The 19,238-nt window shown below is 50.6% G+C and overlaps 1 protein-coding gene and 1 pseudogene across 1 annotated transcript; one reads left to right on the forward strand and one right to left on the reverse strand.

Annotated features, from left to right (window-relative positions):
* Window positions 1–284: 284 nt before the first annotated feature.
* On the reverse strand, window positions 285–12,406 carry ACTL6B (actin like 6B). Its single transcript, XM_045541464.1, has 14 exons — window positions 12,280–12,406; window positions 11,726–11,802; window positions 11,356–11,521; window positions 10,992–11,092; window positions 6,058–6,155; window positions 5,332–5,426; window positions 5,158–5,264; window positions 4,634–4,723; window positions 4,423–4,484; window positions 4,180–4,294; window positions 4,004–4,084; window positions 3,794–3,889; window positions 3,515–3,601; window positions 285–518 (listed from the first exon to the last, which is right to left on the reverse strand). Exons 1-14 carry the CDS (start codon window positions 12,302–12,304, stop codon window positions 438–440), a joined length of 1,281 nt encoding a protein of 426 aa, XP_045397420.1. The 5' UTR covers window positions 12,305–12,406; the 3' UTR covers window positions 285–437.
* A 5,355-nt stretch (window positions 12,407–17,761) lies between these two features.
* On the forward strand, window positions 17,762–18,650 carry LOC123632017 (annotated as a pseudogene).
* Window positions 18,651–19,238: the final 588 nt, after the last annotated feature.

Genomic DNA, 19,238 nt, shown 5'->3' on the forward strand with positions numbered 1-19,238 from the left:
CAGGCCCCGCCCACACAGCGCCCCCGCCCATATCTGGCTCGGTCCCGCCCATCCCAGGCCCAGCCCACCGCGTGACTTTCCCTCCCGCAGCCCTTCCCGCCCCAGCTCGACTCTCCGTCGGGTCCTCCCTGCGTGGTCCCCCCCTGGGTCGCGGCCCCTCCGGACCCTGAAGAGTCCGTGGCTCCTGGGGCTGTGCCCTGGTGTGCCTCGCGGGATCGGCGTGAGTGTAGGCGTGGCCTTCCCCTTGCCTCCCTCCCCTGCGCCCACTCCCCACGACGCCAAACTTTTTTTTTCTTAAAACATTTTTACTTCTTTTAATCCAGAAACATCACAATTTAAGAAGACGAGAGAGAAAGAGGAGGAGGCGATGTAGACATGGGGGTTAGGGGGCTTCGATCTGCGCCTATGGAGGCCCGGTGTGTGGGGAGGGGACTCCCTCAGGGGCACTTCCGCTCCACGCACTGCTTCCCGCCCTCCTCGTATTCCTGCTTGGAGATCCACATCTGCTGGAAAGTGCCCTGGGTGGAGGGGCGACATCTGCCGTCAGGGCGGCCCCCTCCGGAGCCCCCCTCCCCCCGACTGGCTTCCGCCGCCCCTCGGGCCCACGTCCCGCTGCAGCCCCACCCCTCCGCCTCCTCCCCGCGTCCAGCTGTCTCCTCTTTCGTATGCGCGGGGAGAATACTCCCTTCGTATCATTCAATCAAGAATTCATTCATTCAACCAGTGTTTGTTAAGCACGTGTCTGCCCTGAGCCCGGTGCTGTTCCTGAGCTGGGTGGTGGCGCTTAGAGCCCCCAGCCAGCCAACCGGCACCCAACACCCCTACACGCATTCCTCCCCTACAGGTGTCATCACGGCTTACAAACCCATCACGTCTTTCCCATCCCCAAGAAAACTCTTTCCTCCACCCTCATCATTCCGAGACTCTGGCACCTGGCACTCTGGCACCCAACTCCTATGCACCCGTTAAAACTTGCCCCTTGAGGGTTCCTCCCCTGGGCAGCTGGGACTGTCCCTTCTCTTTCATGGTTGTTCTGCCTCTGCTTGAAGGGTACTGTCTGTGTGTCCCTGGCTTTTGTCCCTGTCTCTCTTCGCCGCTCAGAGAACAGCCTGCCTGGGCCATCCCATCCTCCCCGCTTTCCCCATCTCTTGTTCCAGACCTAAATACCCAACTGTCTTTTGGACACTTCCCCCGAGTGTTCCTCAGGACCTCAGATAAACATCTCAACAACTGAGTTCACCATCTTCTGCCAAACCTCGCCAAACCTGCTTGTTCCTTGCTCTTTCTCGCCCTGCACACCTGTGCTGGCCAATGCAAGGGCCACTAGCCTCCTGTGGCCCTTGAGCACTTAAAATGTTGTTGGCCTAAACTGAGATGTGCTCTAAGTGGAAAATATATACCAGATTTGGATGACTACAGAAAAACAAATGCAAAATAGCTCAGTAATAATTTGTTTATATTGATCACACAGTGAAATGGTAAATTTTTAGATATATCAGATTAAACAAAATATATTCTTTTTCTTTTTTTGGAGTTGGGGGTCTTACTCTGTTGCCCAGGCTAGAGTGCAGTGGTGTCATCATAGCTCACTGTAACCTCAAACTCCTGGGCTCAAAGGATCCTCCTGCCTCTGCCTGCCTAGTAGCTGGGACTACAGGCGCCGGCCACCATGCTCACGCAGCTAATTTTTTTTAACTTTTTTTGTACGGACAGGGTCTCAGTATGTTGCCCAGGCTGATCTCCAACTCCTGGGCTCAAGTGATCCTCTTGCCTCGGCCTCCCAAAGTGCTAGGATTACAGGTGTGAGCCACCATGCCCAGCTGTAAAATATATTCTTAAAACTTAATTTTGCCTGTTTCTTTGTACTCTTTTTATTTTATTGTTTTGTACCCTTTTAAATATGGCCACTAGAAATTTTTTTTTTTTTTTTTTCAGACAGGGTCTCGCTTTGTTGCCCAGGCTAGAGTGAGTGCCATGGCGTCAGCCTAGCTCACAGCAACCTCAAACTCCCGGGCCTCAGCAATCCTACTGCCTCAGCCTCCCGGGTAGCTGGGACTACAGGCATGTGCCACCATGCCCAGATAATTTTTTCTATTTTAGTTGGCCAGATAATTTCTTTCTATTTTTTTAGTAGAGACGGGGTCTCACTCTTGCTCAGGCTGGTCTCGAACTCCTGACCTTGAGCGATCCACCCGCCTTGGCCTCCCAGAGTGCTAGGATTACAGGCGTGAGCCACCGCGCCCGGCCTAGAAAATTTAAAATTACATATGTGGCTCACATTATGTTCCTGTTGTACAGCAGCCCTAGCCCCTGCAGGAGCTGGCATCCCAGGTCTCATCCTTGACTCTGTCTGTCCTTACCTCTTGTTTGCAGTGTCCACATTCTGCCAGCCACCTGCTGAGACCCACGCCTCTGCCCTACCCCTGTAGGAGTAGAGACCACAGTAGCCGTCTCCCTGCCTTCTGTCTGGCCCCCTTTGATCCACTTTCTACTCTGCAGCCCAAGCGGGCTCCCTGAAAGCCAGATCCGCCTGCACCTGCCCTTTGCCCTTGGGCCTGCCTGGCTCTCCCCACCCCCTGAACTCCCTGTCTTCCTCTCCACCTCGTGAGCCCTCACTCTTCCAGTCTCAGCTTCAATGCTCCTTGAAGGCTCTTCAAGACCCCCAAACTAGGTCAAGCCCTCTCTTGAAGGAACACTCCTACACTTTGTGGTGACTTCCTGTTTAATTGTCTCAGTTCTAGATTGTCCCTGCTCACACAGGGGGGGACTGGATCAGGCTCGTCCACCTGTCTGCTTCAAGCACAGAGGAAGCCCACAGTAAGTTAGCCCCGAGCTAAGCTCAGGCTGCCAGCCTCCACCTTTCTGACTCTTGTTTCCATCTCCCTGGGCAGCTCCCCTTCTGGTGGATGTCCTGCTTGTCTGTCGTGACCCCACTGTTCCCCTCTGTGTGGCTGGCACCTTCCAGATGCCGTTTTCACTCGGCTCCCAGCTCAACATCTTATCTCTGCCCCAGCAGCAGGTCCAGACTCAACTCGCCACTGGCCACCCCAGAACCCACCTGCTCCATTTCTAGTTGCCCCTTGCTTTCCAGCCCGTCCCCACTGCCACCCACACTATGACTCCAGGACAACAGAAAGAGCCTGCGTGCAAGGTTCCTGTGACCCCAGCTCATACCCTGATGCTAAGACTGACAGTCCTTCCAATCGTGCCTGTGATCATCACATTACTCCCTTGCCCCAAACCCACAGGGTCTCCCCTCTGCCGACTGAGCACGGAGGGCAGCTCACCACAACCTCACCCCAACCAATCTCTCCAGGTTCCTGTCCCTCTGCCCCCTGCCTTGTGTCCTGACGAAGCATTCACCCTTCTGGGAACACTCATGGACTGCCTTTTCTCCAAAATAAATGTTCACTGAATGAATGAATGAACAAATGAGGAGGCAGGCAAGGCTGTGGGGGCGGTCTGGGGCTCCCCCGCCCCACATTCAGCGCTAGGCCCGGCCCCTCCCTCTCACCAGTGAGGCCAAGATGGAGCCCCCGATCCAGGGGCTGAACTTGCGCTCCATGGTGCTGTTGCTGGCGATGAGCTTCAGACGCATGCTCTGTGGGTGAAAAGGGGCTCGGGGAGGCAGACACCCAGGTCCTGGGGAGGGAGGGACAGGGCCTGGGGGGCCTGGGGAAGTCTGGGAAGCCGCAGGGGCAGGGGGCCTGTTCTGGGGCCAGGACACTCCATGCGTGGAAAGGAGGAAGGTCTTAGACTAGAGTCCAGGGTCCGGGTCAGGCTGGGCTCCTACCGGTGGGGTCTTCTGCGAAAGCTCTCGATTGAGCCTGTCAGTGAAGCCCTGCAGCAGTGTGTTCCCACCAGTGACAATGACACTGCCATAGAGGCCCTGAGAGCAGGGAGGAGGAGTGAGCCTGCAGGAACAGCCCCCGACCCCCACCCCACCCTCCTGTCTCCCTACTACTCCTGGGCCCCACTGCCCAGCCTCAGGCTCCAGCCTCACCGGGCGAATGTCGATGTCACACATGCCAATGCTGGTGGTCACCACGTGGCCCACGCCTAACATGGTGTTCCCTGACAGGCCCTGTGGAAAAAGGTGACTGAGGCTTTGGGCCTCCACTCTTCAGGACCCAGGGACCCCAGCCAGCACCCGCCCCAGTGTGCGCCACCCAGCCAAACCTTGACATTGGAGGGATCAAACAGACCCTCGGGGATGCGGAGCCGCTCGGCGCCATAGTCTGTGTTGTAGCCGTTGGGCATCTCGTAATGTACTGTGGGCATCTGTGCGGCCACCCTGCCCGCAAGAGAGCAAGACTTTGCCTGGGCGCTTGAGAAGGACCAGGGAGGGCAGGCAGTGCCAGAGGTCCCCCTGAGCCCCAGTTCTGCTCATTTCCCCGCTCCCCCAGCCCCCAGCCCACTCACTGCTCATCGTAGGGGGAGTCTGAGACCTGCAGCACCGAGGCCTGGAAGTCCTGGATCACCTCCTGAGAACCCAGGGAGGGGTGAGGGCCCGGCTTCCTCCTGAGCACCCCCAACCACGCCCCACCAGCAAGGCCTCTGTCCCACCCCCTGTTCATGGCATCGGACTAGGAGCTGGGGAGGGGGCTTCGGGAGACCCTTGCCAGCGCCTCACATTGCACATGTAGTTGTGCCAGGACTTGGAGACCTGGGGTAGCTTCTCCTTCTTCTTCCAGTTTGGGGGGGCTCCCTCCCGTACAGGCTCCTGTGGGGGGGGCACAGCGTGTGAGCACCTTTCCCCAGCCACTTGTTAAGTACAAGTGTCACTTAATGACACTGTCTGCTGTTGTTCCGCTTTACAGGACAGAAAACTGAAGCTCAGGGAGCTTTCATATCCTGCTGCTGGTCACACAGCTCTGACATGGCAGGGGCAGAACTTGAACCTGGGTCTGCTGGACCCCAGAACGCACCCAACTGGCCCTCGCACATGCTGCTGCCGGCTGGTTGCATGACCTCGGCCATGTCCCTCAGTCCGTCTGGATCTCTGATGCCTCAATTATAAAATGAGGAACCAGACTCAGGGTCCTCTGGGGGCCCTGCTGCTCTCTGCTGTGATATCTCATGGGTCAGTGGGCCAGTGGTCACAGGGTGAGTGCCCAGGACCCTCTGGTGGCAGCTCAGGCTCCCCAGAGGCCCCACCTTCGCTGCGATCATGTAAGGTGGGATGATGTCGATGGCCATTTCCTGGAAGAGCTCCCGGCACTGCATGGAGATGAAGTCCCCTGCCAGGGGTGACTTGACGATGCCTGGAAGGGGAAGCACTGTCAGGACCCGGTCCTCCTGAGGCACCCCCAACCCCTGCCGAGGCCCCACCTTGCTGCAGGACGTAGCCGTCATGCACTGGAATCGCCGTGGTGTGGGTGGCCCCACTGTCCAGCACGAGGCCCGTGGAGCGCCCGTTTGCAAAGCTGGTGTGGGATGGGTAGGTCAAAGAGACAGCAGCAGCAAATGAGGGGCTGGGACCCAGGTCTGGCCTGGTTACTCTCTGCTCCACCAGGGTCTAGCCCATCCCCAGTCTGCAAATTCTTGTGGTTTGTGACCCATTTCCTGGAGCAACACTCTGAGACTCCAGTCTCTTCTTCCCTAAGTAACAACTTCTATTCCTTCTGAACCTCTAGTCTCTCTTTATTCTTGGTTTTGTGTCCTATGGACACCCTGAAATTAGAGTCCCTATCACCCCAGGACCTAGCACAGGGTCCAATGCAAGGCAGATCCTGAAGAAAGTCAATGCTGATTGGCTGCTTGGGAAGGAACTGCCTCAGTGTCCTACACTTGTCCCTCCTCTATCTGGCCCCAGCGCCTGCTGTCTCCTTGGCCACCTCGCTCTGCTCGGCCTGGTCTAAGGAAAGGGACAGGGTTGCTGGTCTGGCCCCCAGGGTCTGAGGCGCTCAGCCTGGGCCTTCTGCACGAATGGGGCTGAGGGAGGCATCTGCCCATCAGGACACTGATCTCCAGACAACCAGGCCCAGCTCCCAGCTCAGCACATGGCACCCCACCCTGGCCCTCCACCCAGGCAGAGCAGCTCGGCCCAGAGGATACGCCGTGAGCACAGCCGTCTTGCATAAGAAGAAGGCAGGAATGTTGTACTGCTCGAACATCAGCTCTGTCAGCTTCTCCCGCTTGGCCCGCGTGTTCCACTGGGGGAAAAGTGAGGGACAGGAGGATTCAGGATGGGAGAGGCACAGACCCATGAGCACATGCACACACACACTCACACATACACATGTGCTCATACTCACACACACTCATACACATACACTCACAGATGCACATACACTCACCCACACCCACACTCATACACATACACACATGCATATGCACTCACACACACACAAGCACGGATATACATGTAACTTAAACTGGGGGCCACAGGTCAAGCCCCTCAACCTGCATAGACCTATTTTTTCTTTCTTATTTTTGAGACAATGTCTGACTCTGTTGCCCTGGTAGAGTGCAGTGGTGTCATCACAACTCACTGCAACCTCAAACTCCTGGGCTCAAGTGATCCTCCTGCGTCAGCCTCAAGTAGCTGGGACTACAAGTATACACCATCACATCTGACTAATTTTTCTATTTTTCATAGAGACAGGGTTTTGCTCTTGCTCAGGCTGGTCTTGAACTCCTGACCTCAAGCAATCCCCACTCCTCAACCTCCTAAAGTACTAGGATTACAGGCATGAGCCACCACGCCCAGCCTCCCCATAGTCCTTTAGAATGTGAGAACTATAAAGAATTTTAAAGATCATAGCCCAAACCAAGCTGAGGGAAACAAAACTCAGAGAGGAAGAATGACTTGCCCAAGACCACACAGAAAGCTCTTGACAGAGCTGTGTCTAGAGTCACAGTCCCTTGATGCCTGGCTCAGGGCTCCTTATTGTACAGGACACGCTTCAGGCTCCCCCCCCCAGTCCCCAACACACCCCACTTCCCCATTCTAATCATCTCAGAGGTAAGACAGCTGGGGAAGAGGATTTCTGGGTAGTACTGGTGGATTGAATACAAATATCTAATTTTATTCCCCCCAAGATCTCAGCAAAACTATAATAAAGGGGTGATTTTGAAAGATATAAACCCATAAAAGACAACAAGCACATGAAAAAATGTCCAACATTGTTAGCCATCGGAGAGATACAAATGCAAGCATGATGAGGTACCACTTCACACCTACCGGAGTGGTGATGATAATTAAAAAATAAAAACAAAATAGAAAATAACAAGTGTTAGCAAGAATGTGCAGGAATTGGAACTCTCACACATTGCTGGCGAGAATGGAAAATAGTTTAGCCATTGTGGAAAACAGTTGATAATTCCACAAAAAAGTAAACATAGGATTACCATATGATTCCAGCAATCCCACTCCTAGTTATATACCCAAAATAATTGAAAACAGGTACTCAAACAAATCCTTGTAAGCAAATGTTCATAACAGCACTATCTACAACAGCCCAAAGGTAGACATAATCCAAATGTCCATCAGTGGATGAATGGATAACTAGTAAGGATGGTTGCACAACATTGTGAAAGTTTTTTGTTTATTTTTGTTTTTGTTTTAAGAGACAGGGCGTCACTCTGTCACCCAGGCTGCAATGCAGTGGTGCAATCATAGCTCACTGTAACCTTGAAACTCTTTGCTCAAACAATCCTCCTGCCTCAGCTTCCTGAGTAGCTAGGACTGCAGGTGTGCACCACCATGCCTGGCTAATTTTTTAAAAAAATTTTCGTAGAGACAGGGACTCACTATGTTGGCCAGGCTGGTCTTGAACTCCTGGCCTCAACTGACCCTCCCATCTCAGCCTCCCAAAGTGTTGGGATTACAGGTGTGAGCCATTGCACCCAGCCCACATTGTGAATGTACTAAATGCCACTTTCCAACACAAAGACATGATAAATATTTGAGGTGATGGATATGCTAATCACCCTGACTGGATCACCGTACATTATATACAACTATTGAAATATCACAATATACCCCATAAATACAATTATTATGTGTCAATTAAATATAATAAAAGTTTAAAAGTGAATTGTTAACTTTTAAAAGGTTAATTTTATGTTAATGAATTTTATCTCAAGGAAAAAAAAGAGACATAAACCTTCAGGTTGGGAGTAATAAGAAAGGCAAAAACAGCAACAAAATTTTGAAGGCTGAAAAGCAGATAGGTGAGTGGTAACTGACTTAACAGATTCAAGAATGCTGACTCCTAAGCCAGTAGCAGAAAAGCCAGGAACAATCTGGGTTAAACGGCAGAACTCTGCAAGTGCTTAAGAATTGGCAGTTTCTGGTACCTCTGGAAGTGGTGGTGAAAGAAAAGCTAAAATAAGATTGTTTAAAACTGTACAAATAGCAGATTATTAAGCTCTCTTCCCAACTGTATGTCAGTGGGCTATCACCCACCCCAGTTTCAGAAGACTGGAAGTTTAGTCTCTGTAAAGAACAAAATTGAGAATCTCTAAACTGGTAGGACACTTGATACAGTTGGGAGTGAGGGCATTATACTTAAAACAGGGGAGTTAAGAGATGCCACACATATTGAATGCTGAGAGCAGCAGCCCTATTCTGCCACTTGGCCCCAAGAAAGGGGGCAGCCAGACCTATCTTCAGGGTGGAAGTCTGTGGGATCCCAACAAAAATATGAAGATGGCTGAGCACAGTGGCTCATGCCTATAATCCCAGGTATTCAGGAGACTGAAGCAGGAGGATCACTTGAGGCCAGGAGTTCGAGACTAGCCTGGGCAACACAGGAAGACCCCATCTCTAAATAAATCCATAAATAAAGATTAGTCAGGCATGGTGGTGCAAGCCTTGTAGTCCCAGCTACTTGGGAGGCTGAGCAGGGAGGATTGCTTGAGCCCAGGAGTTCAAGACTGAAGTGAGCTATTATCGGGCCACTGCACTCCAGCCTGGGTGACAGACACAGTGATGCCCTGTCTCAAAAACAAACGAACAAACAAACAAACCAACCAAACAAACAAGAACACTAAAAGAGGCCAATATCAGAGGCCAAAAAGCAACCTAGCCAGATCATCATATAGCAAAGATCATAGTCAACAACCCCCATACCTGACACACACAGAGCTTCTAATCAGCTTTTTAGTCCCCTACCCTTAAACATAAGCAGACAACCAAAAATTTTCAGAAATCTGAGAAAAGCCTATAAAATGAGATAGAGACTCTTCAAATATAGCAGAAAAAAGCAACTTGGGAGAACAGAGATTATACAGGAGGATGAAAACTTCCAAAAGCAAAAAACAAAACTAGTAATAGTCTCAGTAAGATTACAGATGATATTGCACCTGTGAAACAAGAATAAGGTACTCAAAAAGGAACATTCATGGGGACAAAAAAAAAAAGAGCTCTTGGAAATTAAAAATACAGAATTGCAAATGAAAAACTCAATAGAAGATATTGAGTTGGAATATAAAGTTGAGAAAATATTTTGGAAACTAAAAGAAAAAGGCAAAGAGATGGAAAACATAAAATAAAAGATGATAACATTAAGGGACCAGTTCAGGGGGGCACAAAATCCAAACAACAAGAAATCCCAAAAGAGAGAACAGGGAAAATTGAGAGAAATAAATAAATAATTAAAATTTTTTCACGGAATTGAAAGACATAAGTTTCCAGATTGAAGGGACATACTAAGTGCCTAGAGTATGAAAACAAGCCAATATCAACATGTATCATTGTGAATTTGTAGAATACTGAGGATGAAGTGAAAATTCTACAAACATTCAGAAAGAAAAAAAATTATATCAGAGAATCAGGAATCAGAAAGTTTTGGCTTCTCAATGGCAACAATAATTGTTGGAAAAAGGTCAGTGGACAATGCCTTAAAGATTCTGAAGAAAAATGATTTCCAGCCTGGAATGTGATACCTAGCTAAGCTATCAATCCAAGGTCACACATGCAAGGTCTCAAAAAAAATTTACTTTCCCTGACCTTTCTAAGGCAGTTACTGGAGGGTCTGCTCCATCAAAACAAAGGAGTAAATCAAAAAAGGAGTCAAGTATAGGAGACAGGACCTCTGACACAGGAGAGGGGCAAAGGGATTCCCCAAGATGATGGTGAATGGAAATGTCAGGATGCCAGCTATGTCCCTAGTGTAGAAGGCTGCTAGTGTGAAACGGAACAGGTCAGTCAGCTCCTGGAGAAATTTCTTCAAGATGAAATTGATAAGCTATCTAATGTAATTAATGTCTTGAGAAAAGAGATAGATAATTGATGAATAATGTAGGGTCATATGACAACATAGACAGAAAACTAAGCAAAATAAAAAACCAAGACAATTTTCAGTTCCTGGGAAAAGAAAAAGTTGCACAGGAAATGAAAAGTAATCATAGGCTATTGTCAGCCTCAGCCTTGATTAGCATACATAGTAATAAGAGTGTAAATACTGAATATTGATCTTTTAAAAATTCTAAAATACAATTGTACTTAAGGATGGGGGATGAGAAGTATGTGTAGTGTAGGCTGGGGGAGAAAAGAGAACTAAATGCTCATTTCTGTAGTGGGAAATTCATACATAATGCCTAAAACAAAAAAGTCCATAAGCAGCAATGTAAGTGTGATATTAGAGATAGGAAGGAAATATCCCAAAAATTAGCTAATAGGAAGAAAAGCAGATGCCTTTGGAGGGAAACAGAAGGAGCAGGGTGAGAACTGCCATTTTTTTCTTAACATACTTTATAAAGCAAATTGATTCCTTATATATATATAATGTTGGGGAAAAAAGTTAAAAGATAACAAAGGACTCTGGGAGGGGGAAGGGCACCAGAATGGGTAAAGCAGGTAGAGAGAGGGAGGGATGGAGACTAAGCCATGGAGGAAGGAAAGTGGTTGAAGAGGATGGGATGGGAAGGAAAGTCTGAAAGGGGAGGTGAAGTGAGTGACAGCAGTGGCTTGAGGTGAGAGGTGAATGGTGGAAAGGAGGTAGGGGTGGCAGGCTGGGGATGGGGCTGGATGAGGAACTTACCGGGGCCTCCGACATGAGCACTGGGTGCAGGTTTGGCTCAGACTTGACATGTTTGCTGTAGGTGTGATCCAGGATGGCTCGGAAGCACTCCCAGTCCTCAACTGGGGCCAGAAGACCAGCGTGGAGAGATGCAGGTGGGGCAGGCAGCGGTCAGGGACAGGAAGGAAAGGAGGGAGGCCAAGTCCAAGGGAGGGTGAGCCCAGCACCCAGGCCCCCCGTCCCAGGAATCTGGTTGGCCCCTGGGGTGGGAACCAGGCAGCTGTGGGAAGCAGTGAGGCGGTCCCTGGGACTTGGGCAGCTGCAAGGAAGACTCCATGGGTGTGGGGGTGCTGTGTCCCAGGTCGTGGGGGAGGGGCCCCCTTACTCATGCCATTCTTGAGGGGCGACATGACCTCCGCTCCATCCCGAGGCACATGCAGGGCATTGGTGTCGATGTGGAAGATCTTCCCTTTCTTCTCTTTCTCCCCCTCCAGTTCCAGCCCGCCCCCCTCCTCCGCGGCCAGCAGCCCCACCGTGGTGGGGAAGTCAGCCTGGGGGGAGGATGGGCGGGGAGAGGGATCACCCTCTTGCTCCAGTTCAGCCCATGGCAAGCCCTCAGCCCACCCCTGGGTTTATTCCCACATTCTTGCTCAGCAGAGTTTCTGGGCTGGACTGTGAGAGCCCTGGGTCACTGGAAAGCCTGGAAGGGAGTCCGGAGCCCCTAGGATTTGAGGGAAAGGGGCTGGAAGGCTCACCTTGGGGCAGTCCTCCCCAGCGTACCCAGCGCGGACTGAGAAGGAGCCAATGTCAAAGACCAGCGCCCCCACCTCATCTGTGCGGGGAGACAGGCGTGTGAGGGGACCTCCCCCAAACTCTCTCCCCCTGGGTAGCTCCGAGAGGAGATCAGGACAGAGCCACAGTCTCGCCACCTTCAAAACCTGTCCAGGGCAGGTGGGAGCTGGGCCTGGAGTCCAGGGTCCTGGGAGTGGGGGGGTCAAGCTGCCAGAGTCTCTTCTTGCTCAGTGGCCTTATTCAGGCCACTCTCCCGGCCGGGAAGGAAGGGGCCAGGGGCCGGGCAGAGGTGGGTTGAATTGTGGAGAGGTTGGGCCCGGTGCGCGCGAGGCGTCCGGGGAGGACAGGAAGTACCGGTGGCGCGGGACCCAAGCCTCAGACTGGACACGCTCGAGCACGGAGCTGACAGGCCCAGGGGTGCCCGGAGCTTGGATCGCGCGGGTTCGGGGCGCAGGGGCGCATGGCCGCGGGCGAGGCCGCTCCGGGATGGGGAGCCCGAAGCCCGAGGCTCGCTCACCTCCGCCGTAGACGCCCCCGCTCATAGTGCCCTCTCTGCGCGGCTCGCGGCCCGTGGGCGGCGGCGGGATCAGCACCGAGACGGCCGGACAGCTCCCGGGATCCCGGGCGGGGCGGGGCGCGCGGCGGCCAATCGGGAGGCCGGATCCCCCGCTCCCAACGGCGCCGTCGATTGGCTGCGCGGCGAGACAATAACCCGGCCAGGGTCCGCCGCTTTAAAGGGGCAGCCGCCTCCGGGTTCGGCCGCGGGGAGGAGATGGGGGAAGACGATGGCAAGGCCATGGAGACCGGCCCTAAGGAGTAGGCAGCAGAAAAGGGATGGAGACCTTGTCCATCCGGGGACCCGGGCTCCGCAGGATGACTGACGCGGCCCCCACTCCCTTACTTTTTAAAATGGGGTCGGGGAGAGAGCGCCACAGTCCGGAAGGGTCGTCCATCCGCAGGCTCGGAGCAAGGGTCTGCCACCCCAGGCCTGAATAAAATCACCCGGAGAGGGAGGGAAGAGAAGACTGAGAGAGGGGGAGGGTGTCGGAGGGGGTGTGTCTCCATCTCTCCCTGGTCTTTTTCCTCCTTTGTCTCTCTGATGACTCCTCTTTCCTTCTCCCCCACCTGGTGCCTGGACCTTACACGTACACACCTGTGCACTCACACGTACACACGCATACGCACGTGTACACACGATCACACACAGGCACTCAGGTAACCCGGGTTTAGCTCCCTTTCCCATCTCTTTCTCTTCAGCACCCTGTTCTCCTGAGGAGGCGTTTATCAAGAGAGTTTCCTCCTGGTAGCCCAGGTTCTTCTGGGCTCCCGGCACCACCAGCATGGCAGTTTTTCTGGAGGAGGTGAAAGAGCAGCTCTGACAACCTGGGTGAGCTGAGAGACTTTTACGTGATTGTGTGTCTGTAGATGTATGCCTGTATGTATGTGTTTATGTGTGTGTGCATATGCACATGTGAATACATGCGTTTGGGGGACACTCCTACCTACTTGTTTGGGGGTGGCGAGAGCATTGAGGCCAAAGATGGCACAGGAAGAGGGTACTGTTTGATGACTACATGTTCCTGAAGGTTCTCTGCTCACCAGATGCCCACTCTGGAAGATACCCCATGCTTCCCAAGCCAAAGGACAGATGGTTTGAGCTAACTCATTGACTGGTTACCTACTAGTGACAGTGGCATTTCACGTGCCTAGGGTTGGTTCAGAGTTCAGGTGTGGCACCCCACACTGAGAGGGTCCAGGCTTCAGTGGGACTGGTGAGCAGAGGAGAGAGCTGACTCAGGAGCTGGGAGATTGAGATTGCCCCTAGTGACCCTAGGTCAGTGACTGACCTCTGTATAACATTGAGGCTTGGTTGAATTAATTGGATGAGCCTCTAAACCTCTCTGCACTTGCATTTCTTCATCTTTCAAAATGCAGAGGTGAGGATTAAAGGAAAGCTAGAGGGAGAGTGATTATATTCATGGCTTGCACCTTTCCTTTTTGTTAACATTTAATGATGTTGCCTCACTTTCCATGGAGTTCATCTTGTCAATTCCCACTATTCCTTCTCCTCGTCCCGCCAGCCATCTCATCTCAGATTCAGAAACTTTCCCACTCAGAAGAAACCTTACTGATCATGGATCCAATCCCAGGATTTTTTTTTTTCGTAGAGACAGGGTCTTGCTCAGTTGTGAGTGGAGTGCAGTGGCACAATCATAGCTCACTGTAACTTCGAACTCCTGGGCTCAAGTGATCCCCTCACCTCAGCCTGCTAACAACCACTGGATTTTACAGATACGGCTTTCCCCAGCTAGGGCTGGGCCCTGGGTCACACTGGGGTCAGAGTCAGGGTAGAGCCAACATCTCTTATCAGCCAGTTGAGGTATGACTTTGTCTCATAACACCTCTGTGTTCCTCACCAAGCTTTGCTGTCTCCATCCGTGGGACAGCTGGTGGTGAAGACTCCAGCTGATGCCAGAGTCAGTGCCTGGCTGAGAGCTGGGCACATAAGACTATTCAGAAAACAATGGTGTCTAAGAATGTCTCTGAGGAGTTTTTTGAAACTTTAATGTTATTATGCATAAGTTAGAAGCCTGCAGTCTAGCTGGTAATGAGAAGTGAATTTTGCTGTCATGGCTGAAGAAAAGGCTAACTACAGGGTTAGACTTGATTTACTTCTCAGTCAACTATGGCCAATTTTTATTTGTCATGGGATCTGATCTAAAATGCTAGTGTATTGGCTGGGTGCAGTGGTTCAAGCCTGTAATTCTAGCACTTTTGGAGGCTGAGGTGGGAGGATTGCTTGAGGTCAGGAGTTCAAGACCAGCCTGAGCATAAGCCAAACTCTGTCTCTACAGAAAAATAGAAAAATTAGTTGGGTGTGGTGGCGCATGCCTGTAGTCCTAGCTACTTGGGAGACTGAGGCAGGAGGATCGCTTGATCCCAGGAGTTTGACGTTGCAGTGAGCTATGATGAGGCCACTGCTCTCATGCGTGGCCAACAGAGTGAGACCCTATCGCCAAAAAGTTAAAAATAAAAAACTTTAAAAATTCTCGTATATTATAGAAATGGCTAAGGCATAGTAATTAATACATTTCACTTGTCTTTTCATTGATTCAACAAACATCTTTCATGCCTCCTGTGTGGCAGGCACTGTGCTAGGCATGGGAGGGAATACTGAGGGGCTGAAGATACAGTATATCCCTGTCCTCAAGGAGTTTTGGTGCTGTGGGGAGCACAGGCATGCACAAAAGTGAGATGAGATGGAGGCCAGAGGAGGGAGGGGCTGCCTGTCTCTGAGAGTCCAGGAAGGCTTCTAGAAGTCAAATTTGAGGCCCCACGCAGTGGCTCATGCCTGTAATCCTAGCACTCTGGGAGGCCAAGGCAGGTGGATCAGTTGAGCTCAGGAGTTCGAGACCAGCCTGAGCAGGAGCGAGATCCTGTCTCCACTAAAAAAAAAAAAAAAAAAAATAGAAAGAAATTATACAGACAACTAAAAACATATACAGAAAAAATTAGCTGGGCATGATGGTGCACACCTGTAGTCCCAGCTACTCGGGAGGCTGAGGCAGGAGGATCTCTTGAGCCCAGGAGTTTGAGGTTGCTGTGAGCTAGGCTGACTCCACAGCACTCTAGCCTGGGCAACAGAGTGAGACTCTGTCTCAAAAAATAAATAAATAAAATAAAATGAATAGAAGTGAAATTTGAGTTGAATTGTGAAGGATGAAGAGGGAGTCATGGGTGAAAAGGTGGGAAAAGTCTTCCACACAGAAAGCAGCATGTGCAAAGGTCTAGAGACAAGAAAACTTCCAGAATACATGGAAATAGAAGCTGGGTCTAGAAGGAGAGTTGGATATGAGCTGACAGCAGAGGCTGAGGCCAGTGTTAGGAGGAGACAAGGCTGGAAAATAATCAAAGGCCAATTGGTTTGTGCCTGCAACTCTGCTTTTATTTAGAAGACAGAAAAACTCTGTTTTTATTTATTGCATGCCAGGCATTGTTATAAATGGCTTACAAATATTAAGTCACTTAATCTTCATAACAACCCAATTATTATCCCCATTTTGCAGGGGAAACAAAGGCATAGAGACTTGCCCAAAGTCACTCAGCTGGTGACAAGGATGAGATTTGAACTGAGACATGTGAAAAGTGTGATCCTGGAGCAAATGTTGTCATGTTTTTATTCATTCCACAAATGTTCTCTATGTGCCTTATAGCACTGGGAATAAAATGGCTCATAGAACTTGATGTGACTCTGCTAGAGTTTAATGTCCATCCAGGTAGATGGATGATTAACTAATTAATTTAATAAAGTCACCCGGAGGTTCTCACATTCTATGCCCACCTTCAGCTTGGCCAAACCTGAGCACCTGGTAGTGATGTCCAAGGTGCTAGGGCCAGGGTCAGGGCCCTCAGACCCCACGTCTTGGCAATGATTTGGCATCTTGTGAGGGTCTGTTCCTTGCTGGCTCAGCTCTCACCCAGCCTTCTGCCAGATAAGCCAAGCTCCTTGGCTTCCCAGGGAGCCCCTGGCCCAGTGCAGGTTGGCAAGTGCCCAGTAATACACAGTCCAGCAAAGGCTGCAACAGGAATGAAGCCAGCATTGCAGTGGGCACAAACAACAGTGTGGTCAAGGAGGCAATATTGAAATTAAGCCCCAGAAAATGTCCTGAATTTTTCTGGCAGACAAGGAGATGGAGTTGGAGTGGGGGATGGATAGCATTCTGAGTCGAGGGGACAAGACTTGGCCTGAGTGTCATGCAAAGAAGTTGGCCCTTCTCATGGAATCACTGGGGAACTACAGCATGGTTTGGAACAGGAAAGTTAGCCATCCAATTTGCATTTTAGAAAGATATCTCTGGCAGCTATTTGGTAGGTTGATTAGAGAGGAACTCTCCTACAGGCCAGGAAATAAGCAAGAACCATGGTGACAGCAGCTGGCATATAGTAGAAGGGACAAATTTGGTATTTAATTCAATATTCAAGAGGTAGCATGAACAGGATGTATCCACCAGTGACGTAGACTGCTAGCCTTACACCAATAACCATTGCCCTTCTTTGTTTATTAATTACATTTTAGTTGTGTACATAACTAGAGACTACACATCCCAGCCTTCCTTGCATCTGGCTAACTTCTGAGCAGTGGTGTCCTTGATCAGGAAAGAACTTGTGCTTCCCACCCACCCCACTTCCAAGTGGGTGAGATTCAGATATGATGGTGATTGCTGCCTAGGCTATGTTGGACAGAGATGGAAGCCTTTTTTTTTTTTTTTCCTGAGATGGAGTCTCACTCTGTTGCTCTGGCTAGAGTGCAGTGACGTCATCACAGCTCCCTGCGACCTCAAATTCCTGGGCTCAAGTGATCATCCTACCTCAACTTCCCAGGTAGCTGGGACTACAGGCACAAGCCACCATGCCTGGCTAATATTCTTTTATTTTTAGTAGAGACAGGGTCTGGCTCTTGCTCAGGGTGGTCTTGAACTCCTGAGCACAAGTGATCCTCCCGTCTTGGCCTCCTAGAGTGCTAGGATTATAGATGTGAGCCATGGTGCCTGGCGTGGAAGCCACATGTTGAAGATGGCAGGGATGCCCCACAGTTCTGGAGTACCTATTTTGGGGTTGTTGCTTAAGTCACTGAATTTTGGGGATTCTTTGTTATAGCAGCTTTGACTATACCTTAATTGCTGACCATCCTTTGGCTTTGGGGAACGAGGAAGTGCAAAGCCCCTGGGTGGATGGTGGTGCCAAGAGACTCAGGGAAGGAATAAGGTTGGGCAGTGTGGGGTGTGGGGAAAGATGATTAATTTAGTTTTGAATATGTCGGGTGTGAGATGTCTGTGAGCAGCAGCGTGTAGTAAATGTTTTAACAACCATGGAGGGGGAAGCCCTGATCAGAAGCATTTGCCAATTTGCATGATGCAAATACTCCCACCATGGATGAATTCAAGTTACCACTATCAACATGACTTCACTGAACAATGAGTTGGGAAGAGAGGTGCACAATGGGCTCCTGTGAGCTGGCACAAGCTGACACCAGCAAAGTACTGTCCCTGAGCATCCAAGTGGAGATACTCCATCTGCAGTTGGACATGTACTATGCCTGCACATGGGGAAGCGACATCTGGGCTGGAGATAGAGGTTGGAGAGTTATGAGCCATTAGGCGGTAAAGTCACAGTAGTGACTTTAGTCACTGACGAATAACATGAAGAGAAGAGGAGGCCAAAGCATCAGCATTCTGGAAAAAACAACAGAGGTTTTTTGTTTTGTTTTGTCTTTTTTACAGAATGCCCTGAGGAGGAGGAGAGGCCAAGAGAGAACAGTTAGAGGAAGGAAGACCTGGGACCCATCAGAGCCATGTCTTCCATTTGTGCTCCAGGGCTTCTGCCTTCTCAGACAAGTTGGTCACCCACTGGTCATCCCCACCACCTCCCTCTCTCCTACTGTCCTTCCCATTAGCATCTAAGCAAGCTCCCATCAAGAACCAAATATCTGGCAATGGTTCCTCTAAGGGACCTTGGAGATAGTCCTTTCTGATGTATATTCATGTGTCAGACCTTGTGCTGTCCCCAACCTAGGATCCAGACTGGTATGCGCAGTGCCTTTGGAAAGCCCCAGAGCACTGTGGCCAGGGTTCACATTGACCAAGTTGTCATGTCCATCTGCACTAAACTGCAGAACAAGGAGCATGTGATTGAGGCCCTGCACAAGGCTAAGTTCAAGGTCCCTGGCCACCAGAAGATCCACATCTCAAAGAAGTGGGGCTTTACCAAGTTTAATGCAATGAATTTGAAGACATGGTGGCTGAGAAGCTGTTCATCCCAGATGGCTATGGGGTGAAATACATCCCCAATTGTGGCCCTCTGGACAAGTGGCCGGCCCTGCACTCATGAGGCTTCCTCTGTGCTGCCCCTCCTTACTCACGCCCGCCAATAAATCCTACTTCCTGTCCACCAAAAAAAAAAAAAAAAAAAACACCCAAATATCTGGACTCTACATTCTCTTCCACTGTTGTCCCAGCTTTCTATAGCCCGCTCCCAAGCTAAGATTCCCAAAGCCCTGGCCACTTCTGCTGTCTCCACTGCTTCATTTCTCACTCACCCGCAGCTCACTGCAAGCAGACTCCTGGCCTGAGCATCCATTGCAAATGCTCTGCACAAAGTTACCAGTGGCCTTCATGGTATCCAATCCTTTGTACATATCCCAGCCCAGTCCTGCTTCATCTCTCTGCAGCGTTCAACACAGCTTACCATTTCCTTTTTGGAACATTCTTTTCTTTTGGGTTCCAGAACTCCCCATTCTCCTGATTTCCTTCTTAGCTCTCTGGCTTTTCCTTTGGCAGCTTGTTCTCCAGCTGACCTCTAAATGTTGGAGTTCCTCAGAGCTTGGTCTTAGGCCATCTCATCTTTTCCCTGAGCCTCTTTATGACTTCATCTGCTCGAATGTGGCACTCACTCTCGGGGCTGTATTCCAACCCAGAT

Source organism: Lemur catta, chromosome 2, assembly GCF_020740605.2.
Source record: "Lemur catta isolate mLemCat1 chromosome 2, mLemCat1.pri, whole genome shotgun sequence".
Classification (NCBI taxonomy): Eukaryota; Metazoa; Chordata; class Mammalia; order Primates; family Lemuridae; genus Lemur; species Lemur catta.

Bases quoted from the DNA above. Each gene is read 5' to 3' on its own strand.
- ACTL6B (XM_045541464.1), bottom strand. From the start codon at position 12,304: ATGAGCGGGGGCGTCTACGGCGGAG. The intron at 5,265-5,331 runs GTGGGGCCTCGG...TTCCCCTTCCAG, and splicing joins CGGCTACGTCCTGCAGCAAG to GCATCGTCAAGTCACCCCTG. The intron at 4,085-4,179 runs GTTTGGCTGGGT...CTTTTTCCACAG, and splicing joins TTGATCCCTCCAATGTCAAG to GGCCTGTCAGGGAACACCAT.